The following is a 26,063-nucleotide window of genomic DNA, read 5'->3' as shown; positions in this document are numbered from 1 at the left end:
AGCAAAAACAAGCCTGATTGTTGACTACATCAACATCATAATTTATGTTACTTTAAACAATTGTGTCAAAAAAGACCAAAGTACAACAAAAAGGGGTAACTTATTTTCTACTCAAAAATGATATTGAAAACTTTCAGGGTGCTGTCAGGTTTACAAATGAATGACTTCAGAACAACATTTAAAGAAGATGTCCAGTGAAAAACAAAACTTATCTGCTATCCACAGGATCAGTGTCTAATTGGGGGGGGGGGGTTTCAACCAATGGGGGTACAACCGATCCCCCTCGATCTTCCGTACAGGGACGGCTCTGCCCCAGGAAATGGCATTTCGCACATAGCTGGTTGAAACCTGCCGCCTTCATTCATCTATAAGGGTGAGGCAGAGCCCCAGTCTGTTCCAAAGAAAGGTGCAGGTCTCTGATGGTAATGAGAGGGCACTTTTGATAAGGCTTTGGCTTTTCTTCAATGAGGTAATGTAACATGTAACATCTCTTATAGCATCAAGATACCTTGTAACCATCTTACTCCCGGCCAAATCCGTATACAGAATTTATATCCTGAAGTATACCAAAGTATATCAAACAGAGTCACGTTAGTTTGTTAATACTTAAAAGTTCTGCTTCCACTGAACTTTATTCCGAACCGTTCAACTTTATATCACCACTGCAATTAACATAAGTTCCTACCCTCACTAGGGGGGAGGTCTTATTCCTAGCATCCATATATAAGGTATAGTCCTTTGTTAAACTTTACTGGGCTTCAAGTCCTCTTGGGTGTTAGTCAGCAATTTCCTCTATTCGATGGTGGGGGTCCAATAGGAAGGAGCAGAGTAGCACGAGGAGACATACATATATTCACACATTTATACGTCCATTACACTGGTTTCCTTGTCATTTATGTGATCACCAATATGGGCCTGCAACTATATAATTTTTTTGGTAAGCCAATATAAAAGTATGACTCAATGACCTACAATATTTTTGTCTTTTGATACAGCAGTATACCTCATGATATAAATTTTAAATGGATGCTACTACCGTATATGTAATAGCTCAGCAGGGGTGTGGAAATTTAAAACTGAGCAAAATCTACTTTCCCCTCATGATTATCCACTTGCCCTCGTTCTTTCCTCCTTGCCCTTTAATAGTCATAACTACCTACTATAATGATACCTTTAAATTTTTCCATAACATTCTCCGAAACAAAAACATTGCTGAAGTGAAATTGAAATAGTAAAAGATAATTTTGCAGATTTGGTGGTTTTCTTATCTACACCCTTTACCTTGTGGTTGAGATAACATGTTATTTTGATACTTTAGACCATCCCGATTACAGCAATACCTGATTTGTATAGTTACCGTCATGTTTTACTAATTAAAAAAATAATAATTTAGATTTTTTATTTCCATTTTCTGACCCCTGTAGCTTTTTTTTTTTTTCTTTTTTAATTTCGCATACCAGGCTGTACGAGGGCTCATTTTTTGTGCCATAATCAGTTTTTTGTATCAGTACCATTTTGGCATTGATCTGACTTTTTAACCCCTTAAGGACTCAGGGTTTTTCCATTTTTTGCACTTTCGTTTTTTCCTCCTTACCTTTTAAAAATCATAACCCTTTCAATTTTCCACCTAAAAATCCATATTATGGCTTATTTTTTGCGACGCCAATTCTACTTTGCAGTGACATTAGTCATTTTACCCAAAAATGCACAGCGAAACGGGAAAAAAAAATCATTGTGCGACAAAATCGAAGAAAAAACGCCATTTTGTAACTTTTGGTGGCTTCCGTTTCTACGCAGTGCATATTTCGGTAAAAATTACACCTTATCATTATTCTGTAGGTCCATACAGTTAAAATGATACCCTACTTATATAGGTTTGATTTTGTCGCACTTCTGGAAAAAATCATAACTACATGCAGGAAAATTTATACGTTTAAAAATGTCCTTTTCTGACCCCTATAACTTTTTTATTTTTCCACGTACAGGGCGTTATGAGGACTCATTTTTTGCGCCGTGATCTGAAGTTTTTATCGGTATGATTTTTGTTTTGATCGGACTTTTTGATCACTTTTTATTCATTTTTTAATGGTATAAAAAAGTGACCAAAAATGCACTTTTTTTACTTTGGAATTTTTTTTGCGCGTACACCATTGACCGTGCGGTTTAATTAATGATATATTTTTATAGTTCGGACATTTACGCACGCGGCGATACCACATATGTTTATTTATTTATTTTTTTTTACACTGTTTTATTTTTTTATGGGAAAAGGGGGGTGATTCAAACTTTTATTAGGGAAGGGGTTAAATGACCTTTATTAACACTTTTTTTTTTTACTTTTTTTTTTTTGCAGTGTTATAGGTCCCATAGGGACCTATAACACTGCACACACTGATCTCTCATCCTGATCACAGGCGTGTATTAACACGCCTGTGACCAGTGTTATCGGCGCTTGACTGCTCCTGCCTGGATCTCAGGCACGGAGCAGTCATTCGCCGATCGGACACCGAGGAGGCAGGTAGGGGCCCTCCCGGTGTCCTGCAAGCTGACGCCCGGGTCACTTTCACTTTAGAAGCGGCGGTCAGCTTTGACCGCCGCTTCTAAAAGGTTAATACCGCACATCGCCGCGATCGGCGATGTGTGGTATTAGCCGCGGGTCCCGGCCGTTGATAAGCGCTGGGACCGACGCGATATGATGCGGGATTGCGGCGCGATCCCGCTTCATATCGCGGGAGCCGGCGCAGGACGTAAATATACGTCCTGCGTCGTTAAGGGGTTAAATTGCTTTTAACTTTTTCTTCTGGGATATTATAAAAATTGCAATTCAGTGTTTTTTATTTATTTTTTTTATAGTGGATCGCCCGCTTGTGATCACGCTGCAGGGGGGGGGGGGATCCACCACACCAGGGAGCATTCACATGTCCCTTTAGATGCCGCTGTCAGCTTTGACAGCAGCGATCTAAAGGGTTAATAGCCAGCCACGGCGATCCGCAGCATGCTGGCTATTAGCGGCGGCCCCCAGCTACAGGAATCAGCTGGGGGCTGCAGAGTTTGGAGCGGGCTGGAGTCGGGAGCCCGCTCCATACTCTCCTGTGAGTGCCGCCGTGCTTGTCGGGGGCTTTGAGGACCTGAAAAATGTACCTGCCCGGCGCCAGGAACTGCATGTCCCAGGCGTCGGGCTATACAAATTCCACATCCCTTGCTCAGACTGCAGCGCTATGCAAAACAGCAAAAAAATAAAATGTATCACCTGAACTGGGGCCAAAATCACACTATTTTGGATTCCATAGATTAAAAGGGGGTTTATGAATATTTCTACCACCGACACTGGGGATATTCACAACATAATACAGCAAACAAACTGCTTTTGCAGTGTAAAGAGAGGCTATATAGAGTGTATAAAAAAAATTATTCCCAGGAAGACTCTTCACCTAGATCAACGCAGCAACAGCAGACAGTAGTCAAAGCATCCTGAGATTAGGCATAGCCATCGTGAGTGTTCTACAGAGCCTCAGGCAAAGACAAGAAGTCCTTGGCTCAGGAAGACAGTCAATGTTCATAGGTTGGCTCAATAGTTCTGGTGTGAACAAAATGCTGATAACAGACTGTCCTCTCCCAAATGAAAGTGCTTCCTTGGAAAAATATATATTATATATATTTTTTTTTTTTTTTTTTTATTGCTTCTATATAGTTTCACCACAACAAATGAAGTAGATTCAGACACTTTTCACAATGACCAACTATATACATGTTTAAAAAAATAAATAAATGTATGATACGTTACTTCGTATTGCAGATTTTCCATGTTAATACTAATAAAATACAGGTAGCCATATTTTAAACAGATTAAAAAAAATGTTTTTTCTGACATGTCAAATTAAAACACACATCACGTCAATGTGTTTCTGAAAAGCCTGATTGATTACTTGAAGTGTTACTGCTTCCTAATGGAACCCCGAGTGAAGAACAACAGAGAAATGTGAAAAGATTACAAACAAGCTGCTCAAGTGTTTTCCATGTGACAAAGTAAGGAAATTTGGCTCGGAATGAAAAGGAGAAAAAAACATTTTTCAAAGAATTTTTTCAAAATGTCTTAAAAGAAAAAACACTCTTCTGAATTTGAGAGGAAGACATATACTAAGTTACACTGACAAGAGCAAATGACATTCAGGAAACATATGAAATGTTGTTAGTAAAGATGTTTCCCGGAAATGTAATATAGGACGTGTCCTAGCTGCCAGATTGGTAATGGCCCAGTTTCTGGTGCAGAGGTGGTAACAAGCGTGTGGTCTCATTTCCCCTATTAGTAGGAGTAACAAAAACTAAGAAAGTCCAACCTTTCTAACAAAAAAAAAGCTGTTTTTTATTTTAGAGGGGTAGCTCTTTGTCTTATCAGAGCTTTGGCCTTGACTTGTATTATGAAAAAGAAAAAAGGGAAAACTTTTTTTTTTGGTATTTAAAAAAGGGGAAAAAAAAAGCATTGACATATACCTTTGAAACTACGGCACCGTATTTTTCGCCCTATAGGACGCACCGGCATATAAGACGCACCCAATTTTAAAGGTGCAAAATCTAGAAAAAAAGATTCTGCATCAAACAGTGATCTTCAACCTGCGGACCTCCAGATGTTGCAAAACTACAACTCTCAGCATGCCCGGACAGCCGTTGGCTGTCCGGGCATGCTGGGAGTTGTAGTTTTGCAACATCTGGAGGTCCGCAGATTGAAGATCACTGGATAGGAGATACCGCTGCCCTGCATGTCGCTCCATCGCTGTCGCAGCGTCCCCGGGGTGTCCTCAATGCTCCGGACGTCTTCTTCCCTGGGATCCACGCTCTCCATCGCCGTCATCACGTCGCTACGCACGCCGCTCCTATTGGATGACGGGACGGCGTGCGCGACGACGAGATGACGTTGAAGGAGAGCGCCACCATGCAGGGGATCCCGGCACGGAGCAGACACCGAGGAGGCAAGTAAGGTCCCTCCCGATGTCCTGTAAGCTGTTCGGGATGCCGCGATTTCAATGCGGCAGACCCGAACAGCCCGACTTTCGCTTCAGACGCGGCGGTCAGCTTTGATCACCGCGTCTGAAGGGTTAATAAAAAGGGCATCACCGCAATCGGTGATGCCCTGTATTAGCCGCAGGTCCAAGCCATTGATGGCCGCAGGGACCAACCCGATAGGTGTGTATTCGCCGTATAAGACGCACCAACTTTCCCCCCCCAGTTTGAATACGGTAATTCATTTGACTTAGGGGTGCATTGCAGTATACAGTACGCCAGCAATAAATAAATATTATACATATACATACATACACACACACACATATACATACACACCCACTGGTCTACTACCACTAAAAAATTTTTTTACCAAAGTAAACAAATACATTATTAAAACATTAATGGTAAAACTTATTAGCTTATTGGGATGTAATCTTGTGGCAGCAAGACAATGGCACAGAGTGAACAAATGTGTGGGATATATTGAAAGCGATGGTACCAAGGGAGACTGAGACTTTTGTATGAAATGCAATAAAAATAAGATATTATCACCCTTTACAAGCCAATTTCCATTAACAACAGTAATTAACTAATATACCAAACCTTTGGACGATAACATTACTCTTAAATATGTTACCATATTACAAAGTAAGCATGGTTTTAGAGATGAGTGAACTTACAGTAAATTCGATTCGTCACGAACTTCTCGGCTCGGCAGTTGATGACTTATCCTGCATAAATGAGTTCAGCTTTCAGGTGCTCCTGTGGGCTGGAAAAGGTGGATACAGTCCTAAGAGAATCTTTCCTAGGACTCTATCCACCTTTTCCAGCCAACCGGAGCACCTGAAAGCTGAACTCATTTATGCAGGATAAGTCATCAACTGCCGAGCCGAGAAGTTTGTGACGAATCGAATTTACTGTAAGTTCACTCATCTCTACATGGTTTATTAAGTCATGTATTTCAGATTAATTCCCTATTTCAGGACATGTAAGCTCCCATTGCCAGTAATGTCTGACAAGGCATTAGCTTTCGATTATAAAATGGAAGAGGCATTTTCCAGATACTTATGGAGATATATGGCTGCATGTGGTTCTTTAACAATAATATGTTGTCATTTATGGCGGCTATGTTTCCAAAGAGATATACAAAGCACCTGTAATGAGACATTTTGCTTACAAAACTCTTTGATCTAACAGAGTTCCAACTGACAACAAATAGCACAGCCTCCCAAATAGTGACAGCATAGAGAGTGAACCCACAAAACGTCTCCACGATGAAATAAGCCGACACACGAATACCAGTTCCCAGTCTTATTAGTGATTCAGCTTGTCATTTAACCCCTTCAATAGACAATTTTCATCTGTTTATTTTCATCTTTTAAAGGGGTACTCCGGTGCTTAAACATCTTATCCCCTATCCTTTGGATGCCTGCTCGCGGGAGTACTGCAGCTGGGGACCCCCGGGATCATGCACGCGGCACCCCGTTTGTAATCAGTGTAATCAAACCGGCGACCGCAGGGCCGGCGGCGTGTCACGTCACACCTCCGCCCCAGTGTGACATCACGCTCCGCCCCTCAATGCAAGCCGACGGGAGGGGGCTTGATAGCTATCACGCCCCCTCTCGTAGGCTTGCATTGAGGGGCGGAGCGGGGGCGGAGGCGTGACGTCACACGCTGCCCGCCCTGCGGTCGACCATAATCAGACCCGGAGTGAACACACTCCAGGGACTGATTACAAACGGGGTGCTGCGTGCATGATCCCGAGGGTCCCCAGCAGCGGGACCCCGCGATCAGGCATCTTATCCCCTATCCTTTGGATAGGGGATAAGATGTTTAAGCACTGGAGTACCCCTTTAAAAGCGATAACTCCTTTAATTTTTCACCTACAAAATCCCATGAGGGTTTGTTTCATGTAAATGCGGGTACTTGAATGATACCACTCTTACCACACAATCTACAGTGAGAAAATACATTAATTTGTGGGGTGAAATTGAAAAAAAATTCAAAAACAAAAAAAGGCTATTTTATACATTCGACAATCACCATCATCTCCAGTAGAGATGAGCCAAGTTACAGTGATTCGATTCGTCACCAACTTCTCGGCTCGGCAGCTGCTGACTTTATCCTGCATAAATGAGTTCAGCTTTCAGGTGCTCCGGTGGGCTGGAAAAGGGGGATACAGTCCTAGGAGACTCTCTTTTAGGACTGTACCCACCTTTTCCAACCCACCGGAGCACCTGAAAGCTGAACAAATTTATGCAGGCTAAAGTAAGCAGCTGCCGAGCCGAGAAGTTTGTGACGAATCGAATCACTGTAACTTGGCTCATCTCTCATCTCCAGGAAAGATATAGTATGCTTTTCATACCATAATAGCCTAGTTGACAGATTCCTTTTAGGTTGGATTTCCACTTGGCAGTTTAACTCAAAAACTGCAGTGGTAATTTTCCAACAAAGCCAGAAGTGTATTCAAAAGGAATGGTAAATATAAAGGAAGGACTTCTCTTCATGGATCCACTTCTGGCTTTGGCGCAAAAGTGCAGTGGCGGTTTTCCAAAAAACTGCCAAGTGGGAATCCAGCCTTGGGGAAGGGTCAGCCGTGCCGTATTTTGCTGTGTATTGGCTGCTGCATATTTTTACACTTATTGAAGTCAGTTGGTAGCACAATCAGCTGCAAAAAATGTGCAGCAAAATACGGCATGTGTGACCCTACACTACCCAAATTGCAGATTTGCGCATTTTCAGCAGACCCATTGAAGTCAATGATTACAAAATCTGCTGCAGATTTTGACCAGCAAATACACTGTGGAAAATTAGCAAAAAATAAAATAAAATAAAAAATAAAAAAAACACACCTGTATGGCAGGAAAAGGCCATATCAGTCCATTGTAGCGAGCCTGTGTGTATTTCATGCTGTCCCTGGTCCAGGCAGTATGAAACTGACAGATTCCATTTAAAAATGTACTGGTCCAAGAAAGTTAAACAAATTTGTAAATTACTTCTATTTAAAAATCTTAATCCTTCCAGAATGTATCAGCTGCTATATGCCCCAGAGAAAGTTGGGTAGTTTTTTTCCATTCTGACCTCAGTGTTCTCTGCTGCCTCCTCTCTCCATGTTAGGAACTGTCTAGAGCAGGAGAGTATTGCTATTTGGATTTGCTGGACAGTTCCTGACATGGACAAGGTATCAGCACTGAGCACTGTGGTCAGGAAGAAAAGAACTACACAACTTCCTCTGCAGCATACAGCAGCTGATAAGTACTAGAAGGATTAAGATTTTTAAATAGAATTACAAATCTGTTTAACCAGAAAAAAAAAAGTTTATTAATAATAATAATAAGAAGAAGTTTTTCACTGGAGTACCCCTTTAAGTGTAGGGTCACATGTGCCATATTTTGCTGATGCATAGTTTTCTACCCAATTAAGTCAATGGGTAGCGAAATCAGCTACAGAAAATATGCAGCAAAATACAGCACATGTGACCCTACCCTAAAAAGGGGTTTTCTGCATAAAAATAAAAAACCCCATTACCTCATACCTAATACCAGCATCAGTCCTGGGGCCTGTAACTGCCACATGCACATTAACCTGCTAGGGGGCTGACAGTCTGACGCAGTACAATAGCTAAGCCAGTCTCCTTTCTATCTCTGAGCCAGACAGCTAACCCCCTTCAAGCACATCACTGATCACTTGCTGACATAAAAACAGATAGAAAAAAAAATACCATTGGAGGTGTTCCCCTATTAAATGCAGCCCATACCGTACTCAGGAAATGGCATGCTAATGTGCAAAGTATAAAAGTATAAATAAAATGTATTTATTGTGTATTCCATTTCATTTTGAGATTTCTGTGACAATAGGTGATGGGGATTACAGTCCTATTGACGTCTATTAGAGCACTGTCAGTTTAGGAAGATTACATACAGTAGTAGTAACCGGTCTGAGAGACATAGCCCTGCATAGGAGCTGTAGGCATAAAATGATCCAAATTTTTTTTTTACCAAGTGATTGACAGTAAATACTGGACAGTGCACATGAACCTTCTTGTGCACCACTTATTCTGCTTTCAGTTTATCACATAAAGAGAAGCTGTCATATCAGGAGTCACAGGTATAATTGTCATCACATCTACAGCTACCTGAAGTGTGGGCAACGTCATGAGCTTTCTATACTTCCTGTTTTTAACACAATGTGCAAGGTAAAGGGAAAGAAACTATTCGATAGTATAAATATAGAACTAAAACTGATAAATTCTTCACTGTTCATCATATCTTCCATTACAGGGGATTTTCTGATGCAGTACAATGGCAGAGACTTCATTTGTTCTGTGCATCAATAGGACTCTATCTGTAAAGAGTTGTTTCCACCTTGTAAAGTGATGGCATATTGCCTGCACTATATAGGCAAATATTGCATAGAATTGGCTATTATTGAAGAATAACCCAAATTCTTTTTTGTATACCAGTTTTGGATGACACGTTCTTCCTCTTTGATATGGTTACTCTAACACACTTATGTGCAGCCCTGCAGACTACATTTCTCATCATACTTCTAGCTTTCCAGAGGCAGAGCAGCAATTGCTACAGCTCTGTGACATAGAATTTCTGTGCAGAGTGAAGCTGCATCTCATAGGAATACAGAGGGCTCACAGGACAGAAGAGGCATGCAGTGTGAGTCAGTGGAGTTTCAAAATGTTTACATCTGCATCAGACTTTCATCTTCTCTGTTCTGTCATAGGAAAATGTTAGCAGTGCTTGACCTGCCTTTTGATGGACAGTTACAGCACTTAAAGCATACCCCCTATGATCAAAAAAATTATAATAATAATTTTTAAAGGGGTATTCCGGGCAAAAATGTTTTATCCCCTATCCAAAGGATTCTGCTGAGACTGCCGCTTTCTATGCGGGTGCTGAATCTCCAGTCTCAGAAACCTCCGGGTTTCCGGGACTGGGGACATGACGTCACGCCCCCTCCATTCAGGTCTATGGGAGGGGGCGTGACGGCCGAAACTCGGAGGTTTCTGTAACTGGAGATTCAGCACCCGCATAATAAGCGGGTGCTGCAGGGAGATCGTGGGGGTTCTCAGCAGCGGGCCCCCTGCATTCAGACATCTTATCCCCTATCCTTTGGATAGGGGATAAAATGATTTTGCCTGGAATACCCCTTTAATATATCACTCAGTACCTAATCCTGGCCATGCACATCTATTTAGCTCACTAGTCTGAATTCCTCTCCAAGGAAGGGTGTGTGGCCTCCCTGTACAGGTCTCTGCCCCCTCCCTCAGTATGCTGTCTGCTCACATCTCCCCTAGCATTAGCAAAACTACAAATCACAGCTTGTCCTCACTGACAGTAGCGGGACACAAGCTGACAGTGGGAGGATATTTCCTCCAGCCCTGCGCTCACAGCTGTCAATTAAGGAAGTATGTCCATGACAAAGCTGATGAGGCATTGACATAGCAGGACTAGTATGGGTCCAACATATCAACATATCAAAAGATTTTGTATCCGACAGTGCCCGTTTAAACCCACTAACTAAAAATAGAGTGTTAAATAACTTGCACTGTACATTTATTGTCCAGGTATGTGTACACTAACTTGCAGTTAGGAGGGCATGCCATTTCAATGTGAAGTACACTTAAGGCTGATTGTTTTTGATGGAAAAGAAAGTGTTGTTCCAGGAGTGGGATGTATTTATGCGTCATATCTACACAGGATCATTCAGTTTGTTTTTCCAGTTTTTTTGCCTACAGCCTACAACACAGCGCCGTTTCATCATATCATTATTCCAGAACAGCTCCCAATATGACATGTCAAAAAAGGGAAATAAATGTTGCTGGTATCTACCTTTGACACCAGAGAGATTCCGGTTATAGAATATATAAAAAATAATAATAATTTTATATACAAATGTGCAATTTTTTTCCTTACAAATATTTTATCAAAAATAAGCCAATCAGCCATGACACCAAAACCACCTGACCCATGCTGCAAAAACAGTTTTGACCTGTTGAGGCACAGACACCACGAGACCTGTAAAAGGTCTACAGAAAGTGATTGGCTGCAGTGGTCACCTTTCCATGTTTAGATGGACCAGAAAGTAAAGACTGATGAAAGACTGGTAAGAGCATTGGTTGATTGGAAAAGGGTTTATGATTTTTTTTCTTTTATTATTTTACAACATTCTAGTTTTAAAATAGTAAAGCAGATGGACAACCTTTTCGTCTTTCTATAGAAGTGAGGAAGAGCGAACTATACCCCTATGCATTGCAATGGAAGAAAAGCAACACCGCTATAGTGATAGTGCTGTGCTCTTGTGCTACTTTGATACTCTTGTTCAATCTTCCGCCAGAATCCCACAGTAAAAGCCAGAAATCAGAATGTTGTTTAAATTCTACACAAAAATGACAACGCCAATTCAGCATAATTTACCATTGAGCAGAAAGCACAGAACCCCCATCAAGATATATGGAGGGGACGTGGCGGCCAATCCCAGGGAGAGCTAGGGCTCTGTACAGGAGATTGTGGGGGTCCCTGCGGATAGGGGATACCTTTTTAGTATGAAACTTCTCCTTTAATGGAATCCAGTGAATGTTTTCTCTTTCATGGGGAGAAAAGGGTTAGGCATGTTAGATTTTACTATACCCAATCCTTTTGTTCTAAGAAAGAGGTGTCTGGCAGCAGTTTACCCCCCCCCCCCCCCCTTTCCATTCAGAGTTCATGAACGCTCAGCTAAGTATGCATGTGTATGGATATAAACGTAAACAAGAGTTTGCCCAACAGCTATTTGTATGAGCAACTTTAGGGAATGCTTTTAAGTGTCAAAATACTTCTACACCATCCAGAGAACCAAACCCACAAGTACACCCACATGCTATACTGTGTCCAGAAATAGTGTGCAAAGTAGTACTAGTAAATGATTCATACAAAATAAACACTTACAACTCGATAACTTCCATTATGACTTTCATCATTTTACAGATGCCTTCGATATATGTTGATACTGGGTAGTAAAACGTGTTATAACATAGTATACATTAACCATGAGCCAAAGGATTTAACTTTATGGTGGAATGATAGACAGATACTGTAAAATTCTATGTACTTTAATGAGAAATTGGAAGGACGTACATCATGTTACGATAGTATAGCTTCATCTCTGTGTCCCATCAATATGACAGAGGCAAACAAAACAACATTCATATGGATGTAACAGATATCAGATGTACAGTACAGTGCTTACAGGAAAATATTTTATCTAATTTCCCTTGTTATCTGTATTAAAAAAAATAATAATAATAATAATAATCTTGAAACTGTAGTTTTCACTCTTCTTAAAAGACTGTCCATTCCCATTGTGTAGAGATCACATTTAAAAGGGAACATGTCATCTATTAATCAAGGATGAAGGGGTGGGTAGAAGCGACTGGCGTCCAGCCCGATGACCCGTGGTCGCATGAAAGTAATGGCAGGTTTCACCAATGGGGGTCTCAGCCACTTTACATGTTATCCATGTGTATCTCTGGCTCTTACAATACAGATGCATGAAGGGGGCATGTCAAACCTGTTCTGTGCACAAGGAGAGGCTGGAAAATGGAGTGGGGGGGGGGGGGGGAGAAGAGATCAGCGATCAGACCCCTGCGTTCAGACACTTATCCCCTATCCTGTGCATAGGGGATAAGATGTACAATGCTGGAGTACTCCTTTAACCCCTTAAGGACGCAGGACGTAAATGTACGTCCTGGTGAGGTGGTACTTAACGCACCAGGACGTACATTTACGTCCTAAGCATAACCGCGGGCATCGGAGCGATGCCCGTGTCATGCGCGGCTGATCGCAGCCAGGGACCCGCCGGCAATGGCCGACGCCCGCGATCTCGCGGGCGTCCGCCATTAACCCCTCAGGTGCCGGGATCAATACAGATACCGGCATCTGCGGCAGTTCGCGATTGAAATGAACGATCGGATCGCCCGCAGCGCTGCTGCGGGGATCCGATCATTCATAACGCCGCACGGAGGTCCCCTCTCCTTCCTCCGTGCGGCTCCCGGCATCTCCTGCTCTGGTCTGTGATCGAGCAGACCAGAGCAGGAGATGACCGATAATACTGATCTGTTCTGTGTCCTATACATAGAACAGATCAGTATTAGCAATCATGGTATTGCTATGAATAGTCCCCTATGGGGACTATTCAAGTGTAAAAAAAAAATGTGAAAAAATGTCAAAGTAAAAAAAAAGTGAAAAATCCCCTCCCCCAATAAAAAAGTAAAACGTCAGTTTTTTCCTATTTTACCCCCAAAAAGCGTAAAAAACATTTTTTATAGACATATTTGGTATCGCCGCGTGCATAAATGTCCGAACTATTAAAATAAAATGTTAATGATCCCGTACGGTGAACGGCGTGAACGAAAAAAAATAAAAAAAAGTCCAAAATTCCTACTTTTTTAATACATTTTATTAAAAAAAAAAAATAAAATTTATTAAAAGTTTTTTATATGCAAATGTGGTATCAAAAAAAAGTACAGATCATGGCGCAAAAAATGAGCCCCCATACCGCCACTTATACGGAAAAATAAAAAAGTTAGAGGTCATCAAAATAAAGGGATTATAAACGTACTAATTTGGTTAAAAAGTTTGTGATTTTTTTTTAAGCGCAACAATAATATAAAAGTATATAATAATGGGTATCATTTTAATCGTATTGACCCTCAGAATAAAGAACACACGTCATTTTTACCATAAATTGTACGGCGTGAAAACAAAACCTTCCAAAATTAGCAAAATTGCGTTTTTCGTTTTAATTTCCCCACAAAAATAGTGTTTTTTGGTTGCGCCATACATTTTATGATATAATGAGTGATGTCATTACAAAGGACAACTGGTCGTGCAAAAAACAAGCCCCCATACTAGTCTGTGGATGAAAATATAAAAGAGTTATGATTTTTAGAAGGCGAGGATGAAAAAATGAAAACGTAAAAATTAAATTGTCTGAGTCCTTAAGGCCAAAATGGGCTGAGTCCTTAAGGGGTTAATTAGTCATCTCATTATCATTATACTCAGGATTACAATGAAAGGTAACAGCATAGACATCGAAGGCACAGCTCAACTATAGGTCCCCATGATCCATATCTCTGAATGCTTTTATAAGGAGCAGCTAAGTCAAAATGGCCATCCTCCAGTCATATATTTACAAAATAAATAATTATAATAATCTTAAAATTATTTGGTCATTATTATTTTTGGAAAATGTAGGCGACATTCCCCCCCTAGGGCTTATGAACACAGGCAAAAAAGCCATAACATAAGCTGCGCTGTTTTACCCAAAGCCCATCAAACCTTGCTGGAAAAAAGAAATAGGTGCTGTGCGCTTTTCAGTGGAATTTGCATGGAACCTCGCATTGAAATCAGTGGAAGCTTAAAAAAAATGAAAAACAATGCATGAAAAGTCAAATAAAAACCATTTTAAAATCAGCAGTTTTTGCCCATGTGAACTCTTAAAGGATAGAGGAAAAGTTATAGATCGCGGGGGGCTGAGCGCTGGGGCCCCCCGCGATCTCCTGTACGGGGCCGAGGCAATGTACAGGAAAGGGGGCGTTCCATCCCGCATGACGCGGCAGCCGGCACGCCCCTTTGGATAGGGGATAAAGTTTAGAGCACTACAGATCTCCTTTAAAGATAGTGTGCAGTACAACTCACTAAATTACGGACGTTGGGGGAGATTTATAAAACCCTGTGTAGAGGAAGAGTGGTGCAGTTGCCCATGGCAACTAAATTTCTTCCATTCTTAAAGAGGTCTGTGAAAACTGAAAGTAGCAATCAGGTTGCTATGGGCAACTGCACCATTCTTCCTCTACACAGATTCTGATATATCTCCCCCATTAAGTCTAGCAATTAACTCTTACACATCCAGGAAATAACTATTACAGCTACTGCGCAGTTGCAGCCTATAAAGTGAGGTCACTATGACTTATAGTCCAGGGAACACTATTTATGAATATGATTCAGCATTGTAAGCTATTTACACAAACAGTTACTACATTATATAACATTTCTATAGTCAACATATAAATATTGTTCATTCTGCCTTGGAAAAGATCCCTTGTCAGCGGTCACGATAAGTATAGGGATACAGGAAACCTTCAGTGTGTGTGAACATACCCTCAAAGGTTATTGTCATCATTGCAGACGTATTTTCCAAATATGCAGTGTGTTTTAACCCCTTAGGGACTCAGCCTATTTTCATTTTTTGCATTTTTTCCTCCTTCCTTTCTAAAAATCAAAACTCTTTCAATTTTGTACCTACAGACCCATATAAGGGATTGTTTTCTGCGTCACCAATTGTACTTTGTAATTACACCACTTATGTTATAATATAAACTGCGGCGAAAGCAAAAAAAAAAAAAAAAAAAAATTATTTGTGGGGTGAAAGTCAATTTTACATTTTTTTTTTTTTTAAACACAATTTTTTAACTTTTGGGGGCTGCCGTTTCTATACAGTGCAATATTTGGTAAAAATGACACCTTATCTTTATTTATTCTGTAGGTCCATACGGTTACAAGGATAACCTACATGAATTGGGTTTATTTTATTTTAATACTTAAAATTATAAACTACTTGCAACAAAATTAGTATCTTATGACCCCTATAACTTTGTTATTTTTCATTTTTTGCGCAGTCATCTGTAGATTTTATAGGTACAACTTTAGTTTTGATGCAACTTTGATGGCTTTTTATTAATATTTTTATGGAATATGAAGTGACCAAAAATACACAATTTAGCTAACCGAATATTTTAATAGTTTGGACATTTACCCACGCGGCAGTACCATATATGATTATTTTTATTCTTTTTTTACATTATTTTATTTTAAAAAATTGAAAAAGAAGGGCTACAACATGCAATCTTATGATTAGTGCTCTGCCATTGCAAAGCACTGATCAGTGTATCAGGCATGGAGCAGTAGATTGCCGATCGGACAACGGAGAGGCAGGTGAGGACCCTCCTGTCGTCCGGTAAGCTGATCGGGACATTGCAATTTTGTCGCGATAGTCCTAATCAACTCCGCTGAGCTGCCGGGATTATTTTACTTTCATTTTAGACGCCACTATCAACTTTGATCGCAGTGTCTAAAGGGTTAATGCCGGGCATCAGCCCGATCGGCTGTGCCCAGCATTAGCCATGGGTCCTGGCTTCCCATAGCAACCGGGACCCACCAGGTTTAACCCATTCTCTGCTGGTGAGAACGGTTTAAACCCGGTAAACGGAACCAGGGCGTACAGGTTCACCTTGAGTCCTTAAGGATCGGGAATGTAGGGTGTATGTGTATGCCCTGCGTCCCCAAGAGTTTTAACATTGGAGAATTAGGCAAATATAGGCAGAGATAAAAAGAAGGTGACAGAACCAGAAGAGGGACAGGATAAACCCAAACAACGCTGCATTACATACTGTACAGCAGATGCTCTGTGACACTATATGGCAGCTCACATAGTATTTGCAGTTTTTACTGTCATCAGTTTTATAACCATTACCACTTTTTCAAGGTTAAAAGGGAACTCCAGTGGAAAAAAAACATTTTTCAAATCAACTGGTGCAAGAAAGTTAAACAGATTTGTAAATGACTTCTATTTAAAAATATTAACCTTTCTAGTACTTATCAGCTGCTGTATACTACAGAGAAATTTGTGAAGTTCTTTCCAGTCTGACCACAGTGCTCTCTGCTGCCACATCTGTCTGTGTCAGGAACTGTCAAGAGCAGGAAAGGTTTTCTATGGGGATTTGCTTCTAATCTGATCACTTCCTGACATGGACAGAGGTGTTGTCAAACAGAAAAGAAATTCAAATTTCCCTGTTTTATACAGCAGCTAATAAGTACTGGAAGGATTAAAGGACAACTGCAGTGGAATTACACTTATCCCCTATCCACAGGAAAGGGGATAAGTGTTTGATCGCGGGGGGTCCGACAGCTGGGACCCCCCTCGATCTCCCTAACGGGGTGCCGGCATTAGGGCCCATGGTGACGTAGCATCCACCTATAGGTCGACGGTGACGCCCCCTCTCCTCCCCGTCCCCATACAGTTCTATGGGGGATGCGTGGAGGCACGAATGCTGCCTCCCCGCCTCTCCCATAGAGATGTATGGAGGAGGCGTGCCGGCCGCAACGTCATGCTGCGGCTGGCACGCCCCCTGCACGGGAGAGCTGCGGCCCCGTACAGGAGATCGCCGGGGGCCCCAGCGTTCGGACCCCCCGCGATCAAACACTTATCCCCTATCTTGAGGATAGGGGATAAGTGTTTGTACCGCTGCAGATGTCCTTTAAGATTTATTTAATAGAAGTAACTTGCAAATCTGTTTAACTTTCAGGCACCAGTTGATTTGAAAACATTTGTTTTCTACTTGTTTCCCCCGAAGTTCCCCTTTAACACGAGCTGAAACACCACATCTCCACAAACTGCTTATGCTGCAATCCTCCCTCGCAGTCCAGCTTTTTCCTAAAGTATAACACCATAGTGAAGCACGACTGAATCCTACATACTGAACAGCACCAAAGACAAAGACAGCTCCCTGGATGACTTCGGAATACGCTGCCTGAAATAGCCTGCATGGCTTTCACATAACATTCCAGCTCTCTAAGCCCCCTCCTCAATGTCACAACATGCAATGGTGGGTTGTGTCTATCTAAAAAGGTAAGAGGCTGTCTGTATACAAATACACAACCATCCAATCCAAGCAGGACAAGAAAGGACTCCCAAGCATTACTTCATAAATATTCATCCCCTGTGTGTATAATGGACTTGGAAACGCAGCAGATCGCTTTCATGATCAGGTGGCCTGGCTCGGAAATTGCGGATGTGTGTAAGAAGGATATTGCTAAACAAACACTGGCCCGCCAGGCTAGTACTATGGGGTACCAATCGCAGGGAATGCATTTGGCACCCCATAGCTTACATCAGTGTTTTCCAACCAGGGTGCCTCCAGCTCCAGGGGGTATATAACCCAGACCATAGAGCTGTGCTTCCCAACCAGGGTGCCTCCAGCTCCAGGGGGTATATAACCCAGACCATAGAGCTGTGCTTCCCAACCAGGGTGCCTCCAGCTCCAGGGGGTATATAATCCAGACCATAGAGCTTTGTTTCCCAACCAGGGTGCCTCCAGCTCCAGGGGGTATATAACCCAGACCATAGAGCTGTGCTTCCCAACCAGGGTGCCTCCAGCTCCAGGGGGTATATAATCCAGACCATAGAGCTTTGCTTCCCAACCAGGGCGCCTCCAGCTCCAGGGGGTATATAAGCCAGACCATAGAGCTGTGCTTCCCAACTAGGGCGCCTCCAGCTCCAGGGGGTATATAAGCCTGACCGTAGAGCTGTGCTTCCCAACCAGGGCGCCCCCAGCTCCAGACCGTAGAGCTGTGCTTCCCAACCAGAGCGCCTCCAGCTCCAGGGGGTATATAAGCCAGACCGCAGAGCTGTGCTTCCCAACCAGGGCACCTCCAGCTCCAGGGGGTATATAATCCAGACCGCAGAGCTGTGCTTCCCAACTAGGGCGCCTACAGCTGTTGCAAAACTACAACTCCCAGCATACCCGGACAGCCGCTGGCTATCCGGGCATGCTGGGAGTTGTAGTTTTGCATCAGCTGGAGGCACCCTGGTTGGGAAACACTGTCTTTCATCTTTCTTTCCCTTGTGTAGTGAGCTCATCCCCAAGTAACCATGTTGAGGACAAGATCCAACCAATATATCTGTATCCACTACAGTAGAGAAAGGCAGGACATTGGCATTCTGTTTACTCTGTAGAAAATCCCTGCACCAAAGACAGACCATACTAAACAGCTCAGGCTATTATTGATGGATCATCCTCAACAAGAAGGGATGTAGGCTGCCGCCAGAGACAGAAAACAGGGCAGATGGCAGCAAGTCCATAGGAAAAGAAGAGCTCTGTGCATTCTTATCATCCACCACCAAGATTAACCGCTTTGATGCCATATAAATTAATGGGCCATGGCCTGGCACACTGATATACAGCTATTGTTTCCGAGGCTAAAACAAGCAGCAATATATTGGGATAATATGTGCCACAAAGTACAAAGGAGGTCTGTGATGGGTTTTCTGAGAGGTCCATTTGCTGGGAGAGCGATAGGCGGGACTTGGTAGATGACATCCCCTGGATCAGACCTCACATCATGTCAACAATCACAACACTTCCCTCAGCACAAACAAACAAAAGCAATAACAAAAGGCATGCCAGGGACAATACAAAGAAACTCCTGGATCACCCATAGGCTAGGGAGAAGGACATTCATTCTCAAGGATGACAACAAGCAGGGCCAAGGAGGGTAAAGCCCCATATAGCACCCATGTACAAGCAGAAAATCACTATATACCTGGAAGAAACATCACATCCAGCCTAATAGAAGATCAATAGCAACACATCCCATGCAGCTCCAATGACACAACATTCCTCCACCACATGACACTGAAGTATTGTATGATGCACAACAGCTGGCTAGAGGAGAAGTGTTCTGCTGGCACTGGTCAGACACTGAACTGTGCCTCTTTGTTGGCATTGGGTGAACTTAGTGGCAGGTTCTTTGTGTACACCCTGGGATGAGTGATGTCAGGATGTCATGCCCCGGTGCTGTCATCTCCCATACAGATCAATCAGTGCAGCTAGGTCAGGATACACACGCAGCGGATCGGACGCGGCTCTACTTACCCACGCCGTACTTCTCGTGCTCCGTGGGTCTCCACATGTCTGCTCCCGGGGCTGGCTGTCTCAGGAGAAGCGGGACATGCTGCACCGGTGACACCTCGGCTTCCTGTGCCCCCTCCTCCCGCTGTATCCTGCCTTTGTGTCCCGGTCCACTGCGCTGTCAGCGGCTGCGGCTCCTCACAGAATGCGGCTCATGTGTCCGGGGATAGCCTGCTCGGAGTTATGCCACTGCTCCCGTGTGTGCCAGCTGCCTCACATGCCTGGCATAGCTCCACTGCCGTGCGGTCACCTGAGCAGTGCACTAGTGTGTAGGAGTCCGTCTCCTGTGCTCGTCATTCCTGTGCCAGTGTTACATGGAGAATGCCCTGCTCAGCTCCGGGCAGGAGCATGCGTCGTGAACACCGTTATCTGCCAGCCTAGCTCTCAGGCAACAGCAGCAGCAGCAGCGGGGCTTATTGTTCTGGTTACCAGGGGCAAAGCAACGCTGCAGGCTGCCGAGCGGTGCACGCCGGGATATGTAGTACGAACCAGCGGCAACACACAGGAAGTGCCCGCTCTTGTGTACTCAGTGACAAGGGGAGGGCCGTCATGCGTAGCTCCGCCCACTCACTGGAGTTGTTTACATAGTGTGGAGAGGCTAGTGCAGTGTTTTCTAACCAGGGTGCCTCCAGCGCTTGCAAAACTACAATTCCCAGCATGCCCGGACAGCCTTTGGCTGTCCGGGCATGCTGGGAGTTGTAGTTTTGCAACGCATCCTCGTTGGGAAGCACTGCAGCGGAACGCAACCCCCTGAAGCCTAACAGGAGCCAGGTGATTGACAGCCCCGGGGCCCCGCCCACCAGACCGCCTCCTTTTCTCCCCGCTATGTGAGAGGCTGCTGGCAGTGCCCGTGTAGTCTGTGCCCTCCCCCTCGCGGAAGTCGTGGCAGCATGGCGGAGGCCAGCAGTAACGCAGAAGGTACTTGTCAAGGTGTATTAGGCTACACTACAGGTCGGAGGAGGGGGTGTGAAGTGATAGGCTCTGTTCACACGGGGGATTGGAAGCCTCAGAATTACACATTGCAATATGAGCCACAGATTAGCACCTTGTGTTTCTAATATTATGCAGTTTGGGTTATTTTATGTATGTCTGTTATTTAACCCCTTAAAGAGTAGCTCCCACCATCCTATATACAGTATATATATTTTTCTGTCCCTGCCTATTGCACATCTATCCCTAACCCCCTCCCTGCCTTAGAAATAACTTTATGTCTGCCTGGTAGTGTGCCCCAGCAGGCGTGATGTCACTGATGCCTGCTGGGGGGGGGCCGTCTTCTGCCCTTAGTTAACCTATACAGGGTGCCTCCAGCTGTTTCACCACTACAACTCCCAGCTTGCCCTGACATCTATTGGCTGTCAGGGCATGCTGGGAGTTATAGTGGTGAAACAACTAGAGGCACCCTGTGGTGAAAACAATCTTGTAATGTAACGGTCACGGCGCTCCGCTCCCCCCCCCTAACCCCCTCCCAAGTTCTTTATAAGACCACGGCCGCAGCGCCTGCTGTCGGGGGCGAAAACGTCACACTGCCGCTCAGCCTATTGCTGGCCTAGTCGGGACTTTGCTGTGGCCTGTGATTGGCTGAGTGCAGTATGACTCGCCGGCAACCAGGAAGAGGATCGCGGCGTATAACGGAGTGGGTTACTGGAGGCACCGGGGGAGCGAAGGAAGGTATGTATCTATTTATTTTACTGCCAGCAGTATGGTGGACAATTTTTCCATTCTGGAGTTCTCCTTTAAGGACCAAAACAAGTAAACCTGTACGCCCCTGAAAGACCAGGCCTGTTTTTTTTATTTATTTATTTATTTATTTTTTTCAAATCGGGGATATCTGACTTTATTAGAGAATAACTCTGGTAACGTTTTGCCAATCACGATAATTCTGACATTTATTTCTTTTGCCACAAGTTGTCCTTCATGTACATAGTAACAGTAAGCCGATATCATTTGTAGTTTTATTATTTTTATTTTTTTTTACAATGCAACAAATCATGAAATAAAAAAAAATTATTTTTTGCTATTTTAACACTAATAGGTTGCATATATTTATACTTTCTGCCCAAATAGTTTATGAAACTTATACTTTCAGATGTCTACTTTATTTTGAAAGCATTTCTTTTGTTTTTAATTAACATTTTAAATTAGAAGCCTAAAAATTTAATTTAAAATTTTCAAAATTTGAAAAGAAATTTGAAGGTGGTAGAACATAGGACCCCCCCCCCCCCCCCCCCCCCAAATGACCCCATTTTGAAAACTAGATCCCTCAAGGTATTTGCTGGGGGGGGGGGGTACAGTGAGTATTTTAACACCATAGTTTTTTGGCAGGAATTATTACAAAATCAGTGTTAAAAATTCTAAATTTGCTTTTTTTCACAAAAGCATCCTTTTGTGGGACATATTTTTTGTACATCGCTTCTGATATTTAAAGAAATGCACCCTATATTTTATTGAGCTGCTCGTCCCGTGTTTGAAAATACCCCCGCTTAGGCCATATTTGGTTCCTCGGCCGCGTGGGAGAGGAGCACCATTTGTCTTTCAAGGCATCATTTTAGGCCGAATGGATTATAGGCCGCACTTCATGCCTGCAAAGGGTTTTAGCTGTCAGAACACCCACAAGTAACCCCAATTTGGAAACTACACCCCCTAAAGTATTCACCCTTGCCAAAAGTGAGTACTTTGAGTCCTTTTTGTGTGGTTACAAAAGTCAGTTGAAAAATGTAAATCATTTTTTTCCAGAAATACATAATTTGTGGGACATATTTTTTGTACATTGCGTCTGAAAAGTAGAAATTGCGCCCCATATTTTATTTCGCTGTTCGTCCCAAGTTCGGTAATACCCCCACTTTGGCCATATTTGGTTGCATGGCCACATGGTGGGACCCAAAAGGAGAGGAGCACCATTTGGCTTTCAGGATTTCATAATACAAATTATAGGCCGCACTTCACCTTGCAAAGCATTCTAGCTGCCAGAACAATACCGCACCCCCAGAAGTGACCCCATTTTCAAAACTTCGTACCCTAAAGTATTCACCTAGGGAAAAAGTGAGTACATTGAGCCCATATTGTGTGGCTAGAATTATTTCAAAGTCAGTGGAAAAAAATAGCATTTAGCTTTTTTTTCCCCACAAATTCTTTATTTGTGGGACATAATTTTGGTCCCACAAATAAGTCGCTTTTGAAATGGAGGAAATTCGCCCATATTTTATCCCGCTGTTCGTCCCGGGCTGGGCAGTACCCCTACTTAGGCTATATCTGATTGCCTGACCGCCTGGTAGGACCAAGAAGGAGAGGAGCCCCCTTTGGCTTTCAGGGCATCATTATGAGAATTATAGACCCCACTCCACGCGTGCAAAGGATCGGAGCTGTCAGGACAACACCGCACCCCTACAAGTGTATTGGCTGGACTAGGGACCTCTCTGATCGGTCCCTGGTCGGCTAGCAGTGATGCGCGGCTGTCGGTGACAGCTATAGTTCCTGATGGATATATCCGTCATGTTGTGGGAATAAGCACCCATTCATAGCCAATATATCCATCATTGGGCGTGTAAAAAAAAAAAAAAAAAATCTTGAAGAAAAAAAATTAAAAACTGGTTTAGATAGTTCCCATTCATACTGCATTTCTCCAGTATAAGTGTCCGTTGGAGTTGGTACAGTATACGTCAGCATCACTTTTTTTGACGTGATGCTGACGGATACCTCTAACACTGCAGAAACGCAGTATGAACGGGATGCAGTGTAGGGTCACATAGAGCGCATCCGCAGCATATTTCACACTGCGGATGCCCCCGGCAGTCACAAGGGCGAGATCACTGCTGTGGCTGGGTAGCTCAGTGTGTCCGCTCATGACTGCCGGCGGGAAATCCGCCACTATGAGTGGACACACAAAGCTACACAGCTGCATGGAGCTCATTAATGTGACTGCTGGCGAGTATCCGCAGCATGTAATATACTGCTGATGTGCGCCATGTGATGCTACACATTATGCATTTTTATTTTTTATTATATTTATTTAATAAATGTATTATTTTTTTTTTATTTTTTTTACCCTTTCTTTTTTTTTTTTCCTTTTACACTTTTATTTATGTTATATATAGACCCCTGGCTGCCCAGATAACTAGCAGCACCCTGTGATCATTGCGGGGTGCTACAGGAGACAGAGGGAGCCCCCTTCCTCTGTCAAAACTCCTTACAGCTTGCGGTCGCTTCCGACAGCGGCTGTAAGGGTTAAACTGTCGGGACCCGAAGTTTACTTCGGTCCTAACATTTCGCCAGGGTCCCGCCTGTGGGGGATCACACACAGCACCCCGCGATCGCGCTGCAGGGAAGACAGGGAGCTCCCTCCCTCTGTCAAAACACTTACAGTCCGCGGTCACTACTGACCGTGGCTGTAAGGGTTAATCTGCCAAAACCAAAGTTTACTTTGGTCCTGGCAGTGCGGCAGAGTCCCGGCTGTGTGTTACCGCTGAGTCCCTGCCGTGATCTCATGGGTGCACTGGACAGCACCCACGAGAACCATGGTCGTGTATACTCGTCCTGGTGCGGGAACGTGCATGTTGCCTGGACGTGTATACACATCCATGGTCGTTAACGTTTTAAACTTGCAATTTTCAATTGTGTTGACAAAAAACAGAGCTTTTTTCTGAACAACACAAAATAAGCACCAATGTGCTTCTTTCTACCGCTGTTCTAACCACATATGAACTGGTGGTTTTCTCATAAAAAAAAAAAAGAATGTAATACATGCATAATGCCTCAAAATACACTGGGGGAGATTATCAAGGAATTTTGCGCCAAAAAAACAAACAAACAATTTTGCTCCAATATTTTGGCACGAAAAGTATTGACCACATTTTCAAAGAGCTTTGTGCCGTGGTTTACACTGTTCATGTCAGTTTTGTAAAAGTGGGCGTGTCCACGTATATTGTCCAGTTTGTCAAAAATTTCACACCAGCTTTTTGATAGTGTAGAAATCACAGAAATGGTTGTAGTTTTATTGTTTTTGTTTTTCTTAGTTTTTTGGGGATTTAAGTAATTATTTTAAAAAAATAATAATTATTGAAAAATTTTATTAAAAAAAATTTTATTAAAAAAAAATATATTTTTTTTCGTGGTCACATTTAAGCTCAGAAATGTTTCCTCCAGAATTTTCTAGGATGTCAAATTTTGCGCAAATATCGGCAATTTTGGTGCCAAAATTGCTGATTTTGGCGCCAAACTCTGCAACGTTGGTGCACAAAAATCCAATATGGCTGCAACAAAAAAAAAAATTTCTGTGAAAAAGAATTTTCATATATTTTCAAAGCAGCATAAAAGACCTTTGAAAATGTGAGGAGAAAAAAAAAAAAAAAGGTGTGAATAATATCACTGGAACAGAAATGACAGCAGTTTTTGAGAATCTCCCCCACTATGTGTGAACATAGACCCGTGTGGAATATTAGAATTCTTTTCACATTTTCAGCCTTGGGTAAAGTTCACACTACGTTAGTTCTGTGGTGAATTACCAGTCGGAAATTCAGTACGGATTCCGCATGCCCCATTGCTCTAGATGGCAGGCTGCTGCTCATTTCGCACTGTAGTGTTTCCTATTATGGATAATCCATCATGGATCTGAGTCCACCAAAAGAATGAACATGTTCGTTCTTTCAACGGAATCTGCAAGCAAAGTCCCTTTATTTAACCCCTTAACGACCATGGACGTAAATGTACGTCCTGATTTGGAGGAACTTCCCGCACCAGGACGTACATTTACGTTCTGGGTATGACATCGAGCATCGGAAGGGTGCTCACGTCATACACGGCAGGTTCCAGCTGCTATCAGCAGCCGGGGACCCGCCCGTAATGGCCGACATCCGCGATCGCGGATTAACCCCTCAGATGACGTGATCAGTACAGATCACGGCATCTGCGGCATTGCGGTACTTTGATTGGATGATCGGATCGCCCGCAGCGCTGCCGCGGGGATCCGATCATCCAGAATGACAGCCGGAGGTCCCCTCACCTAGCTCCGGCCGTCTCCCAGGGTCTTCTGCTCTGGTCTGAGATCGAGCAGACCAGAGCAGAAGATCACCGATAATACTGAGCAGTGCTATGTCCTAAACATAGCACTGCACAGTATTAGCAATCAAAGGATTGCTATAAATAGTCCCCTATGGGGACATAAAAAGTGTTTAAAAAAAAAAAAAAAATCCCCTCCCCCCAATAAAAATGAAAATTGTCCGTTTTTCCCATTTTACCCCCAAAAAGCGTAAAATTCTTTTTTTTTAATAAACATATTTGGTATCGCCGCGTGCGTAAATGTCCGAGCTATCAAAATATAATGTTAATG

The 26,063-nt window shown here is 43.1% G+C and overlaps 2 protein-coding genes across 5 annotated transcripts in view; one reads left to right on the top strand and one right to left on the bottom strand.

Annotated features, from left to right (window-relative positions):
• Positions 1 to 20,182, bottom strand: part of DOCK4 (dedicator of cytokinesis 4) — a 351,745-nt gene extending 331,563 nt beyond the window's left edge. For 2 of the 4 annotated variants that reach the window (XM_056573904.1, XM_056573906.1), the window contains exon 1: positions 19,706 to 20,182. In XM_056573904.1, the coding sequence (XP_056429879.1) occupies positions 19,706 to 19,742 (37 nt within the window). In that variant the 5' untranslated portion in view covers positions 19,743 to 20,182. The remainder of the gene's footprint in view (positions 1 to 19,705) is intronic. The other 2 variants (XM_056573905.1, XM_056573907.1) reach the window with 1 other exon arrangement.
• A 229-nt stretch (positions 20,183 to 20,411) lies between these two features.
• ZNF277 (zinc finger protein 277) overlaps positions 20,412 to 26,063 on the top strand; it is a 97,900-nt gene continuing 92,248 nt past the window's right edge. The window contains exon 1 of the mRNA XM_056573911.1: positions 20,412 to 20,659. Within this exon, the coding sequence (XP_056429886.1) occupies positions 20,632 to 20,659 (28 nt within the window). The 5' untranslated portion in view covers positions 20,412 to 20,631. The remainder of the gene's footprint in view (positions 20,660 to 26,063) is intronic.

The sequence above is a fragment of the Hyla sarda genome, chromosome 4 (genome assembly GCF_029499605.1).
Source record: "Hyla sarda isolate aHylSar1 chromosome 4, aHylSar1.hap1, whole genome shotgun sequence".
NCBI lineage: Eukaryota > Metazoa > Chordata > Amphibia > Anura > Hylidae > Hyla > Hyla sarda.
Note: the sequence above shows the minus strand (reverse complement) of the source record. Positions and strands in the feature narration are given on the sequence as shown.